We start from the raw sequence: 14029 nt of genomic DNA, 5'->3' as shown, positions 1-14029 counted from the left end.
GAAGAGTGGGGATAAAAATTGCAGTGTCCAGATGGTCAAAACTGATGAAGGCCCATCCAGACAGAGGTATGTATTTGATGCCTAGGGTACGTGGCATGTTTCTGGGGGGGCTTGAGATGGTCTCAAAAATGTTAGTGTGGTGATCAATTTAGCAGGATGCTGCAGGGAAGAAACTTAATTATCCTCTGCTGCTTGACTTTGCTTCTGTCGGCGTGTGTCTCCCTCTACTGGACATTTACTGGTGTAGTCATTTGGTGGATTAACTGACTAGGAATAATTAGATAGGACTTCTTTACAGTTTTCTTTCCCATGAGAGCTACTCCTTCACATGGGAATCTCGGACCAAACACAGCTTCACCCCTTATCGTGCTCACTAACACTGTGATCCTCTGCCAACATTGAGCAAATGAATGATGCACTGCGGTCTCAAAAGGCCAAGAAACACTTGCAAGCTGTTGTTTACTTAACCTCTAAAATGATTCCCATGCACAGCTTAATACTGAACAAATCCTCCAAAAACAAAACAAAATTGATTAGATCTGCAATGGTGGAAAGTAAGTACTAAGTATGTTTACTCGAGTACTGTGCTTACTGTAAGTACAAATCCGAGGTACTTGAATTTTACTTGAATATTTCCATTTTGGTGGAAAGAAGAAAGTAAAAAGAATATAAATGCTTATGTTTGTAAATGTACCTCCTATGAGAATCATAGTTTGAAGGTCCGTTTCCCAGTTTATTATCAGAAAATACTCAAAACATAACTCTGCTTTCTACAGGTGAACGCAAACTTTTCACAATACAGTTACCATAACACCAACGTAAGGAAAAGCCATTTCCGTAAAACTTCCCTTCATACCTTTCTCCAATCACAGTGCGTACTTTTTGAGCGACGTGTCTATACACCAATCAGAGTACTCCTTGTGCGCTTATTTCCTATCGGTATCCGTCGTACTTTATCTTCGTTTGGATTTTTGACTGTGGCGCCGATCACGAGCTGTGAGTATTGTCGCTTATATGTTTTCCCCATTTGTTTTTGTCACTTTTATTATGACTGTACGCTTGTTTACACACGTCTTCAAACGGAACCCCATACAATGTCAGTGACTTAAATTTTATTTGCTTCAGTCACATGAGACAAAATGGCTAACACCTGGAAGCTAATGTTAGCTTGCGAATAGCAGCCATTCAAATGAAGCGAGGCTGGCGAGCAGCTGTGACCAGGAAGTAAACACACGGAAACTTGTTGTCTTTAAGCCAACTGTATTTTGAAGTCGCATAGTTTTTAGACTAATCACAAAATCCCAGGTTAATACTAGCAAAGATAAACAAGCCCCTTCGTAGCAAATTTAATTACCTTGTTGGTCTGGTGGCCCTCAGCCTCCAGGCGCCTCGACGACAGGCTTACTATTTCCTAAAAATGACGTTATACGTTCGCCATTTGCCCTCCCCCTGCTTACTGTCTGTTAGCACATGATGGCCTGTGTGGTCTCATCCTGTCTTTTCCCTTTTAGAGAAGTACACTGGAGCAACTATGGTGAAGATTTTCATTGGTAACCTCTCTCAGCACACTGGGAAGGAAGAAGTAGAGGCTCTGTTTACTCAGTATGGCACTGTGACAGAATGTGCCAAGTACAAAAACTATGCTTTTGTCCATATGGAAGACCGGAAGTCGGCCACCAAAGCCATCCGAGAGCTCCACCTCTGTAAGCTCAATGGCAGACCCATTAATGTGGAGCTCAGCAGAGGGAAGAACCAGGGCCCCGTGAAGCTCCACATAGCCAACGTAGAAAGGGGTTTCGATAAAGAGCTCCGCGAGCTCTTTGAGGAGTACGGCACAGTCACAGAGTGCTCGATTGTCAAGAACTTTGCCTTTGTGCACATGGTCAATTCTGAGGAGGCCATGGATGCCATCCAGGGCCTGGATAATACAGAGTTTCAAGGTAAGTGACTGATGTTCCACTTTCTGAATGAAAAGCTTGGAGGTTGTTGTGGTTTCCACGCTGTGCGTATTCAGCCTTTTTACATTTGAGAGTTGTTTTTTTTTCTCAATCTCAGGTAAGCGGATACATGTTCAGCTATCAAAAAGTAGACCCAGAGGGGCCCCAGAGGAGGAGGGCTATCCACCTCCGCCAGGCAGAGGAGGCTTTTATCCTCCTCCCTACCCAGTGGAGGGGCCCGAGCCTCCCTATAGAGGCCGCATGCATGCTTACCCTCCTCCGCCTCCATCGCCACCTCCCCCAAGACGGGCAGCTTACCCTGACCGTGGTTACGGCGAGCGGGATGGCTATGGGGTAGTTGATTACTATCAGAAATTCAGAGCCCATCCTTACAGCGCGGCGGGCTATGATGACAGGCGTTCCAGTGCCATCCCACCTCCTCCGCCTCCTCCGGCACTGGTTAGAGAGCGTTTTGGAATGGGGACCGTTGATCCGTACGAGCGCCATCTGCTCCCCCCTCCTCCTCCATCCTCCATGAACAGGGACAGAAGCCCCATCAGACGACCACCCCCTCCACCTGCTCCAGCAGCTGGTAATGGGTACTCCTACGAGCGGTCCCGGCTCTCCCCGCTGCCCAAGCCTCCGATGTATGCAGCCCCCCGTCCCAGGGACTCCTTCTCAGAGAGAACGCCGCCGGTGCCGCCGCCACCACCACCGCCTCGATATCCAGGCTATTAGGCCCGCGAGAGTGTAATACAAGGTGAGAACGGACAGTGGATGTTTCATGCCATCATAAATCACAATGATAAGAAGTAGGAATGATTGAGGGAAACATTCTAGAAATGTGTGCCGACATTAATTTGAGAGCTGCAGCCATAAATTGAGGAAGAATCCCACTTTAAACCACCACTATCAGCCAGAGCTCTTAATTCCTGCACGACCAAGAAATCAATATATAGAATAATTAAACACTGCTGATAGACTCCTAAAATATTGCTGCTTTAACATCAAAGATCAGTCTTGCGCGAATCCTGAGTAAGACACGTTCCTTGACATGTGTGGTGTGCTCTCTTTCCAGGTTTAGAATATGACAAGATCGTCGTTGTCTGCTGATGCACGTGGCGCTATACATCCCCTTCGTCTATGGCGGATTGCGTTGCGTTCGCCTGAGACTTACTGGAAGATTCTGTATTGCGGACAGCCCCGTACTTAAAAACATACGATACCATGTCTACAGTTCACGTGTTCTTCTGAGCTGTTTATGCCTTTTCTGTTCCTCTGCTTGTTTTGCTGTTCAAATCCTTAAACTGTTTTGCAGGATAGGATGCTGGCTTAGGTGCTTAGTCTATTTCAGTGTGACGCCGTAATGGCCGAATACACTCTGCTCTTCAACCTTTTTAAATGGATATGGCCTCTGGGAAACAGTGACATAATTTTATAACAAGGGAAGTCATTTAAATGAAAATATATGTCAACAAAATTGTGTCAAGACGAAGCCTGTTGGTTGATGGCAAAATGCTCATCAGAATAAGTTACAAAACTTCAGTGTAGAGGTGCTTTAATAATACTTGGTGTGGCAGGCTGTGCAGTCTTCTCTTGCGACACATGTGAGCATGACAACTCAAAAATACCAGTGTGGTTTTGTTCTTTTTACACTTTGTGTTACCTTTTCATGCGGAAACAGAGTCTATAGCACCGTTATGTATGATTTTATTCACCTTACAAGTTGCTTTTCATTTGAAGGCTTTTTAATAAACACATCAAACCAAAAACGCCGTTTTAGCTGTGAAATTATTCCTCGTTGGCCAGGCCTTCTAATCGAACTAGTGATGCCCAGGCGTTTAACTCCTCACACGCTTTCATTGTTCACACTCTGCAGAGTTATCAGCTTGACACATGGTAGGTGGTGTTTTCCAGAAAACGCGAGAGACTCGGCCTTTGTTTGCGAAGCGACGCCCGACATGCTTTCCATGGATAAATCGTGCTGATGCTTGCGATGCGAAGCAGCTGCTCCCTTATGTTGACATCTTGACAAAGGTGATTTATACGTTCTTCAGCCATTGCTGGTGTAAAATATGTGCATGCAGACTTAAACGTGAACAAAAAGTAGATTTTGAGTCTGACTTCCCCTCAAAGACCCTCAAAGTTAATGCAGCTAATGAAGTCTGTAGCTGTCCACGAACCCACGCTGTGCCTGGAAGCCGCATCGTTCCTCTAACGGTCATCCATTACCTACCTTGTGTCGAGCCAGTCAGTGGGTTTTTCTAGAAGCACAGCGATACTTAACTGAGCTTTGCGATGTTTGTGTCGTCTTCCAGCAACTGTTCTACAGTCTTGATTTGCATTCTTCATTTCTGTCATTGAGATTCAGTCATTAGTCCCATTTTTCATTATTGTCTTGACATTTATATTTGCACCACAAATTCCATGCAGGCTTGGTGTTCTTAGTATTTGTGCTCTTTGTAGGTTGTTAGACTCTATGCAGGAGATTCCAGCTCATGGTAAGTCATCCTCGGGAGATGTGCCGCATCCTGGAGACAAGAGGTAGGTGTCATTTAAACTTTACTGCAAAGAAACTCTTATCAATGCAATAGTTTGTCTCTCCTGTTGCTGCATTCATACATTATTATTATTATTATTACTGTGTGTGTGTATATATATATAGATTAATTGGTAAATACCTTTTGTTGATTTTTACTTCATCTTTAAGTTAGCCTCATTAAATCTGTGCTCAAGCATTTGGGGAAGTTGTAAATTCTTTCAGTAAATTATAGTTTCCCTTTCATCAGTGAAGTAGGTGCTTGTTTTTGTTTGAGTCTCGCTAAAATGTGCCAACCTACGCATGTGGTAATGGACGAATGATGAAAAGGTTTCATCATTCGTGAGGAGTGTTATTGCTGACCGTGTCTCTGTGTCTGCAGGCCTGTCTCTAATGGGTCTTTGAGTGAATTCACTGGAGTTTACAAGCCGTGGGACGATGGGATGAGATGAAGCTCACGAACTTCTCCTCTGGACTTTGTAATGAAGTGTTTTCACAGGATGTGGATGTAGTCGTTCTGTGAAAGCTCGGTCCATTGGTTACTGAGTGGGAATCAATGTCCAGTCCTCAGAAAACCTTTGTTCTCTGCAGCTGATGACACCCAAAATAATGGATGATGTTTGATCGAACATTTATTCAGATCAGTCTGTCAGATCACATTTTGAACTGGTTCTTAATGCTCATCCCCACCTGTATGAAGGTCCTGTAAGCAGGAGGTATGGCTGAATCTTTGTACTGTCACAGTTGTGACTGGATTTTGGTACAGTCCATGTGGCCTGACGTGTACTTGAAATCATTGCATGGCCTATTACACACTGCTGCTGAAGCTCTTGTTTTGCTGTTATCTTTATGCATATGAACTATTTATTCACCTAAAGCTGTTTATACCAATATACTGTCTGTGACTGTGTACAGGCAGTTGCATACTCATATTTACAACACTTAATTGTTAATAAAGTGTATTTTACAAATTTTTTTTATGTTTTCAGTCTGACAAGTTTAAACATGATTAACCTTGATCAAAAGAAATCCTGTCTTATTCAGGCAGTCTTGCTGTTTAGGTTACTCATACAGTCTGATGGAGGCTGTTTGATATGCGGGGTTCACAAATACATGTGCAATAGTTGGGAGTCATTGCTGTAAATCCCAGCTGGATTAATGTGACTGTAGACTTGTAGGGCAGTTGTTTCAATCTGTCCTGTAGCTCCAAGCATCCGTGGATTACAAGAACTGTAAGTTTTACCTCATGTTGGAAGATCCCAAAGGAGGTTCTCCCAGTTTGACATAAACTCTGTTCCGGTAAACAGTTTGAAATGTAAAGGTTGAGGCTAATTTACTGAAATATGGAGCAGTGTTGTAATGTTGTTGATAACTGTAACTGCACCCGTTTCCAGGAATTTGACACTAAGATGAGAGGTGTGCATGTTGTTTTCTGTTTTGTACCTCGGCTTATCACCGTAATCTGAGCTCAGGCAGAAACATTATCTACTACATCAAATCTGGAGAAAACTGTTTCCAAAATGTTCGATAAACTAGAGAATTTCCTTGAATTGTTTGTCAATCTGTGGCTGATACAAACAGTATTTAAGAGCATTCACAAAAAGATGTTAACAAAAACACTTTAATGTGCACAGGTTGAAAATTGAGATACAAACATATTTAAGTCTTTATAAAGAAAGTGCTTTTAAAAGCACAGCTATTTAATGTGCAGACAAGAACTAATATACAGAGGGTGCAAAATAATATGATTTCACATTACAAAGAGGGATCTTATCTAAGCATGCTTTGATACTAATGGCACAACTACACAGTACTTTCGAATGCTAGTCAATGAAGTAAAGAGTCACAACTTTTCAAAAAGCAGTGATGGTTCATCCTGAATGACACATGAGAGTCTCATCCGTCTCCAAGGGGCCGTATGCTCTGAGTTCAGGCTGGAAAGTGCTCATCACAGATGAACCTGTGTCCATGACAGGCGTCTTAATAGGCAGCCACATGCAAGTTTCTCTAGATGGAGGCACTGACAGCACCTCAAACTCCACCTCGAAGCTCCCCTTGGCCTCGCCAGGCTCGCGGATGACCAGCATCTCGTACTCTCCGAACCGGATCAGGGCCTTGTCTGGGAGGTCCATCCTCTCCAGGTAGCCCAGGGCCGAGCTGTTCACTGACAGTCGTCCCCTCTGGCTCAAGTTCTGGATGGTGAACAGCATGTCCGGGCTCTGGGGTGTGCGGTAGGCGTGGAGGGCCAGCAGCTTGCGAGATACCTTGATGTCGGCCAGGCCGAAAGTGCAAGCCTGAGTGTCACGCCCCAGCCTGAAGGGGTCATCTGCTGAGTGTTTGCTCCTGTTCCCCAGAGGAAGCAGGCTGTACAGGCCCTTGCGATTTTGCTGAGGGTGATAAAGTTTGATGTGGAGACACGTCGGGAGATCCTCCTCCGTCTCCATTGTCTGGGACACGCTCATCACGGAACAACACCTGCCCCAAAGCTCCCGATGAGATCAGTAGAGGGTAAATTGACCTGTTGAGCTTCAGTGATGAAAGGCTGTTGGAACAGAACTCAAACAATTAGGATTTCAGTGAGATGAGATGGTTTGCTAGTCAAAACAAAAGTAATTCATTAGTTCCTGCTGTTGGATGTCTGTGCCTTACCTCTGTGTTGAAGTTTATGATTTGGAGATCAGGATAAGTGTGTGTACTCCCTCCACAGAGAAGCTGGATCAAACTTATTTTAAGCACTCCGAGGAAACTAACGAACAGTGTTGGTGCTGAGAGTGGCAACGGAAGACTCCTCCTGTCTGCTCTCTGCAAGCTGTTGTCTTCACTTTTGAGTTTCGTCACTCTCACAAGACCCAGTTAACAGTGGGTGCGTTCAGGGAGATTCGGAAAAAACACAGTCATGGAATGTGGCAGAGGTACAGCAGTGCTGAAAAGAAAGGAAAAGTCTTTTCTTTTCGTTTTGTAAACACGAGCATGGAAGGTCTGTCCAACAGCTGAGAGAAGTTTAAGCATTTTAGACATTTTTTCAGTCTTGCGCGTAAATTCCTCTCACACAAGAGTGCAAGTTCAGAGGACCACCACCTGAATTTACAAACATTTTTGACCATTTCACTGGTTCAGCTTTTCATGCTGAAACAATTAATCGGTTAGTTGATTATCAGAGAATTCAATAAAATTTCTGATGGTGAGTGAATTGTCATTTTTTCCAAGCTAAATACCAACCATACCCTCATTCAAGCTTATCAAATATGAGGATTTACTGCTTTCTGTGTTTTATACTATACTTTATACCACATAAGATGTCACATTGACTTGGAAATTGTAATAGGCCTGTTTCACCATTCTTTCCCTATTCTCTGATGTTAGAAGTGTATTCAATAATAAAAATAACTATTGTTGCAACAATGCTTAAAATTATTGTGCACGTGGCACTAGCCTTATGAAATAATAATAATAAAAAACCTCCGTAGCATCACTGCTACCTTTGAGACATTGTTTGTTTTTTGACTTAAATGAAATGAAAATGAAAATGAAAATGAATGAAATATTTCGCGACGGCTTCTAACTTACATTTTTTAAGACGTACTCCTGAACGTAGCATTACAAGCACCGAAAACTCCGTGATGATGCAACAGAACAGAGAAAGGAAGTCACTGCATCCTTTCACGTCTGCTATCGGCCCAGGAATGTGTCCAAACGTAGCGGCTGAACCCTGGTGTAGAGGTAGAAAGTTAATCATAAACCCAGGACGGTTAATTACCGGATGTAATAAAAAAAAGAAAAAGAAAAGAGAAGAGAAGAAAAAAAAAAAAAAAAAAAAAAAAAGCATCTCTACACTGCCAGGTAACTACATGAGTCAGGTAGTCAGAAGTGACAATGGTGGTTCACAAATAATGGACGTGGTGAGTTATTACCAGACGGGGATTTACTGGAAGTGGGTTTCATGCAAGTCAGAGCAAAAGATGATCTACTACTACACACAGACCTGGAGAGAGGAATATTTGATATAACGCCAAAACAAGCTGCACAATGTAGATGATATAGAGAATAATGTTTTTATGTAGACAAAACAAAGCGGACACGGCAGCTCATCATTGACGCCCGGCCTGTGGGTGGCGGTGTGGTTGTGATGTGGGAAAGCAGGCGAAGAAGAAGAAGAAGGGAACAGGCAGGCACAAAACGGACGGAAGTCGGCAGGAGGAAAGCTCTCGAAAAGGGTTTGAATTTCTTGCAGACGCAGAGGCCGCCCGGCAAAAGGGTAACTTAAAATGTCCATGCCGGTGTTTCGATATGTACAATTCACAGCATTTTAAATTCGCGAAATATCTACTAACCCTACAGTATTTTTTATAGTATTACCGTTTTTTCTTGTATGCTAATATGGATAGCGGTGCTTTGTGTAATAGCACGGCTGGACTAGCAAGCTAACCGACAGCTAGCGCTAGCACATTTGCAAAACAAGACCTGGAGTTGTGTTTAGACTTTGGTATTAAGCCACACTTTAGCGGCATAACAGCAAATTGGACAAACACGGTGTAGTATTAAAATAAGTGCAATAGCTTGTGTAAAAAGTACAAAATTAAAGCTGGTGGACTTTTGCGGTACTTAAACTGACGTCAGCCATTTTGCAATGAACAGGCCTGTTTAATTTGAAGCTGGCAGACATCAGTTTATAGTCCAAGGCTGAGGACAAATTGCATAATTTCGAGGTTAACGTTTTCCTGTATCTCCTCATTCTTACATATGCCATATTTTCTCTTAATTTGCTCTGAAACAGATCTTAAACAATGGTGAAGATTTTTGTGGGAAACCTGCCCCGAGAGGCTGACCAGGAAGAAATCAAGGCACTCTTCACACAGTATGGCACAGTCACAGAATGTGCCATCATCAAGAACTACGCCTTCGTCCACATGGATGATCGCAAGGCAGCCACCAAAGCCATTAAGAGTCTGCACCTGTACAAGCTTCACGGCACGCCAATCAACGTGGAGGCCAGCCACGGGAAGAACCAGGGCTCAGTCAAACTGCATGTAGCAAATGTCGAAAAGGGGTCTGACGATGAGCTCCGCGCTCTCTTTGAAGAGTATGGCACCGTCACAGAGTGTGCCGTTGTCAAGAATTTTGCTTTTGTACACATGTCCAATTCTGATGAGGCAATGGATGCCATAAAGGGACTGGACAACACTGAATTTCAAGGTAATAAATGGCCATTATGGAGATTGAGTTAAGATGACGCAGGGTTATGTTGTCTGATTTTAAATCTAATTATTTAATTTGTGTTTGTCTTAATCTTTTTATTTATTTGTTTTTGTATTTAGGTAAACGCATCCATGTTCAGATTTCTAAGAGCCGCCCCAGACACGACGAACGAGATGACTACCCCCCTCCTCCCCCAGACAGGGGTGGCTATTGGCCACCTCGCTATCCAGGAGAGAGGCATGAACCTCCCCCACCCAGCTACCTGAGAGGCCGTCTCAGCCATATACCACCAGGTTACCCTGCCCCTCCCCTGCCACCCCCTCCCCCTAGGCGTGCTGTTTATCCAGACCGTCCCTATGAGGGTGACAGGGACAGATATGGTGTGGTAGATTACTATGAGAAGTACAGAGCCCGTCCGTATGGCATGGCCTCCTACGAGGACCAACGTGCTGGCGCCCCTCCTCCTCCCCCTCCCCCCTCAGCCGTCGTCCGAGATCGTCTTATGACCTCGTCGCTTGACCCGTATGAGCGTCGACCTCTCCCACCTCCTCCGTCCTCGTACTATGCCCGAGATCGCAGCCCCCTCAGAAGAGCGCCTAGCACGCCTATGCCCCCGGCCAGTAACGGCTACTCCTACGAGCGCTCCCGACTCTCTCCGGTTTCCCGGGTCCCGGCATATGGAGTGCCACGTGCCAGGGACCCCTATGCGGACCGAATGCCTCCGCCACCGCCTGCACGCTACGCTTATTAAGCAAGGCCCTGGCATGTGAAGGTGAGAATAGGTCTGACGTAGACTGGTGTTCATATCATTTCTAAAATTACCATTCGTCCCTGTAAAGGCAGAGGCAGCCTTTGACTTGTCCTGCACGCTCAAGATCTTGTGTGGAAAAGCAGGTTTGAAAAAGCATGTGTACGAAGTGCCATTCAGCAAGTTGTAAATTCGTTGGAAATGCACGCCTGTGCACTAGCGTGGATTTTAGCTGCTATCAGTTTTAAATATGTGGCATAATCCGACAAGACCGACTGAGCAGTCTGGGATCTCTGACTAAAGAGCGGAACTCGAGATGCAGAACTCGAACAAAACCAACATTTAGGTAATTAAGATGGAACAACGTGCCTTGTATCAGTCGTTGCAGACAGTTCATTTGTGTCATTTGCTCTTTTTTCAGGATCGTCGTCCGACTGCGTCGCCGCTCGCCGCCTCCTGATGCACGTGACACTATCCTCTTCTGTCTGTGGCTGAGCGCGTTGCGTTCACTGCGATGCTCACAGGAGGACGTGAATTGCCGACGTCCACGTCTGTTTTTGTTTTTATTATTTTTTGGGACAGTTTTTACACGCATTTTTTCCCCCCCTGATTGTGTTAGTTTGTTATTGTGCTGTAGTATTTTTAATGCTTGACGTCTGAGTTAGGCGTTTTTTTTTTTTTTTTTTTTAGTTGTACTTTTATTTTGGAATAATTAGTGTTCTGATGTTGTTTGTGACTTTAGATAGCTGAGTAACTTCAGCAACAGTTTCTAGGCAATATTTGTGACAGAAGATTTAACGGAACTGAGTCATGTTTGGTATTAAATCTAATCTGCACGTTGGCTCCATTATGTTAAGCTTTTCCATCGAAAACCAAACCTCCATGTGGCGTTACTGTGAATTTAAACTAATACGTAGGGGTTTGCCAAATGTAGAAAGTAACTGTTAATCAGGACAGTTACCGCAAAGCGCTCACATGTAGCTTTCCATTATCGAACTTGTTTTTAATAAACACATGTGCTCAAAATCATGGCCAGCCCTAAAGCACCTCATCAGTGTACCCGCTTGAACTGATTCGAATACTCTGCAAGGATCTTTCGAAAAACGAAACAGCTCCTATACTCAACCATCAGCCGTTCATTAGCGATGAAATCACGCATAATAAATTTGTTCAAATCGTCACGCTCATTAAAGAAATATCCCTCTCTGGTCTTGTCTGTAATGCAGCAGTTTTCATCATTCCCTGTAGCTTGTCCCCTTCAGTCCGAACAGTCCACATTAGAGCTTAAGTGAAGGAGGGGCGCAACACACTCCACTATACAGCACCAGGTGAGGTTTCATAGCTGAGACTAGATAACCTTGAATCTGGGGGAGACGTCATTAAAGGCTGCTGGAGACCATCAGAGTCAACAGGTAAGGACTAAGTTACTATAGTAGTAAAGCCGGTAACACATGCTTACATTGAACTTTTTATAGGATGACATTACTAGTTGTTTACTACAGAGGTTTGTAATAACTTTGATCATTTACAGGTCCTGTGGTGTTTGCTAGTTGTATTTTTTCACACATTGCCAAATCTCATCATTCAGCTGTAAATCTGCTATTTATCACCCCTTTGCTGGGGGAAGAGTTCTGAGATGCATGTGTAGGTGACTCCTTTTTTTTAGGCACTCCCAGCAAATTGAATACTGGCTGCAGTGTTCCAGTCCAGTAGGCTCTGAAGACCCACGATGGGCTTCAGGGAAAAATGTTTTTGAAATTGCAAATTAGAAGACACATTCAGTTCAGCTTGACGGACTTTGAAGAATCAGCATCAGTTAATTCTACACTTGGTTTTGTAAAGACTTTTTTAAAAGCCTTGTAAAACATGAAGTCAGTTAATACAATGAAGTTATTAAAGTAACTGATTGCAGAATTGGTGGGCGTGAGGAGTTTACAGCATTGTATTGCCATTTTGTGAAACTGAGCTGCATGAATAAAATATTTAAAACATGAACACAGACTCCCTGTGAACGAATATATTGCCATTACAACTGTATAGGTGTTTCCCAAAGAGCATCATTGTTACTGCTTGAGCACTGGATTATCTGCTCCCTTTAGAAAAGGTTAATATTTGAAAATTATACAATTCAGAATGCTGTCTGAATTTCTAGCTGCCTTAATTCTCTAAATACAGGCCTTGCAGACATAGAAGCTGCCCTGTTAGATTAGTGTAAATGCAGTCATAATTCCAACCATATGTAGTTAAAATATGTTCAGCATTGGTGGGATGTGATACCTGCACTGAAATACTTTGACTAGAATAAAAGGTGTCTACAAATCCTGTTTTTTCACTTTGCAAAAGAAATGTCTAAGACAAGCAACAAGTACAAGAATCTGAATGAAATAGTCAAAAATTGCCCAAATTATTTAAATCACAAATCAGTGAGCCACTCTGTTTTAGTGCTTCCTCTCGTATTTCCTTTAGCATAGGATGCACTCGCCATCCTTTATGAAAAGAAAGGAGATCATGTCCCACATAGTGCTGTGCTGATCGTGAGGAGTCGGTTCTATGAGCCGGCTCCTGTCTGAGAGCCGATTTCTCTTATTTTTTTTTTTAAAATGAATGAATACATGACAGAATAACAGGATGATCCTAAGACATACAGTACTGTGCAGAAGTTTTAGGTGTGAAAAAATGCTGTAAACTAAGAATGCTTTCAAAAATATAAATAATTGTTTATTTTTATCAATTTACAAAATTCAAAGTGAGCGAACAAAAGAAAATCTAAATCAAGTCAAAGTATTTGGTGTTACTACCCTTCAAACCAGCATCAATTCTTCCAGGTACACTTGCACAAAGTCGGGGATTTTGTAGGATTATAATCAGGTGTATGATCAACCAATTATACCAAACAGGTGCTAATGATCATCAATTTCACATGTAGGGTGAAACACGGCCATTAAGAGAAACAGAAACAGCTGTGTAGCAGGCTTAAAACTGGGTGAGGAACAGCCAAAGTCTGCTACCAAGGTGAGGTTGTGGAAGACAGTTTCATGTCACAGGTCGTAAACTATGGCCATCTGAGCACAGCAACAAAGGAACTGGGGTGCAGAAAAATGGCAGCAGGTGCTCTTGACTGATGAATCAAAATTTGACATGTTTGACTGTAGCAGAGGGCAGTTTGTTCCCCGAAGGGCTGGAGCGTGGTACTACAATCAGTGTCTGCAGGCAACAATGAAGCCTGGTGGATTTAGATTTCTCTTCTGCAAGTGCAAGTGAAGTGTCCTGATGACCCAAAACAAAATTCCTTTCAAAGCAATTCTTTAAAAAGAGCGGTCTGTTTTTGAATAAAATGTCACCGTTGTCTCAAATGTTAACACGCTGAGGGGAGAAATCCTGCTTGTAGTTCATCAGATAGAAATGCTGTGCTGTTGAATTTTGGATGATATGATCCCTAAATACGGGATCCAGTTCAGATTTGACACAGCTGTGATCCAGCTATTCATTTTCCAGAAGGCAGAACGTCTACGGCAAGACAAGATTTGAAAAAAGAAAAAGAGAAGTCTTCCAAAAAAGCAGACAAATTGAAAAGAGCTTAATTATACGACTAAATAGTCAGCAGGGCTT

At 43.2% G+C, this 14029-nt stretch overlaps 3 protein-coding genes across 7 annotated transcripts; 2 read left to right on the top strand and 1 right to left on the bottom strand.

Moving 5' to 3' along the window:
* Window positions 1-924: 924 nt before the first annotated feature.
* Window positions 925-5447, top strand: LOC143316755 (RNA-binding protein 4.1-like). 5 transcript variants are annotated; one of them, XR_013076604.1, is made up of 5 exons: window positions 925-996; window positions 1512-1940; window positions 2056-2697; window positions 4404-4481; window positions 4859-5447. XR_013076604.1 is itself a non-coding variant. In XM_076724386.1 (4 exons), the coding sequence occupies exons 2-3, from the start codon at window positions 1532-1534 to the stop codon at window positions 2673-2675; spliced, it is 1029 nt and encodes a 342-aa protein (XP_076580501.1). In that variant the 5' UTR covers window positions 925-996; window positions 1512-1531; the 3' UTR covers window positions 2676-2697; window positions 4404-5447. The 5 variants fall into 5 exon arrangements, 3 of the variants coding, with proteins under 3 accessions (XP_076580501.1, XP_076580500.1, XP_076580499.1); XR_013076603.1 differs by having other exon boundaries at window positions 2056-4481; XM_076724386.1 differs by having other exon boundaries at window positions 4404-5447.
* A 638-nt stretch (window positions 5448-6085) lies between these two features.
* tifa (TRAF interacting protein with forkhead associated domain) lies at window positions 6086-7281 on the bottom strand. The gene is made up of 2 exons (XM_076724389.1): window positions 7126-7281; window positions 6086-7018 (listed from the first exon to the last, which is right to left on the bottom strand). The coding sequence occupies exon 2, from the start codon at window positions 6936-6938 to the stop codon at window positions 6348-6350; it is 591 nt and encodes a 196-aa protein (XP_076580504.1). The 5' UTR covers window positions 6939-7018; window positions 7126-7281; the 3' UTR covers window positions 6086-6347.
* A 1338-nt stretch (window positions 7282-8619) lies between these two features.
* LOC143316754 (RNA-binding protein 4.1-like) lies at window positions 8620-12415 on the top strand. Its single transcript, XM_076724383.1, has 4 exons — window positions 8620-8731; window positions 9251-9669; window positions 9792-10444; window positions 10842-12415. The coding sequence occupies exons 2-3, from the start codon at window positions 9261-9263 to the stop codon at window positions 10421-10423; spliced, it is 1041 nt and encodes a 346-aa protein (XP_076580498.1). The 5' UTR covers window positions 8620-8731; window positions 9251-9260; the 3' UTR covers window positions 10424-10444; window positions 10842-12415.
* Window positions 12416-14029: the final 1614 nt, after the last annotated feature.

Source organism: Chaetodon auriga, chromosome 24, assembly GCF_051107435.1.
Source record: "Chaetodon auriga isolate fChaAug3 chromosome 24, fChaAug3.hap1, whole genome shotgun sequence".
In the NCBI taxonomy this organism is placed as follows: Eukaryota; Metazoa; Chordata; class Actinopteri; order Chaetodontiformes; family Chaetodontidae; genus Chaetodon; species Chaetodon auriga.
Note: the sequence above shows the minus strand (reverse complement) of the source record. Positions and strands in the feature narration are given on the sequence as shown.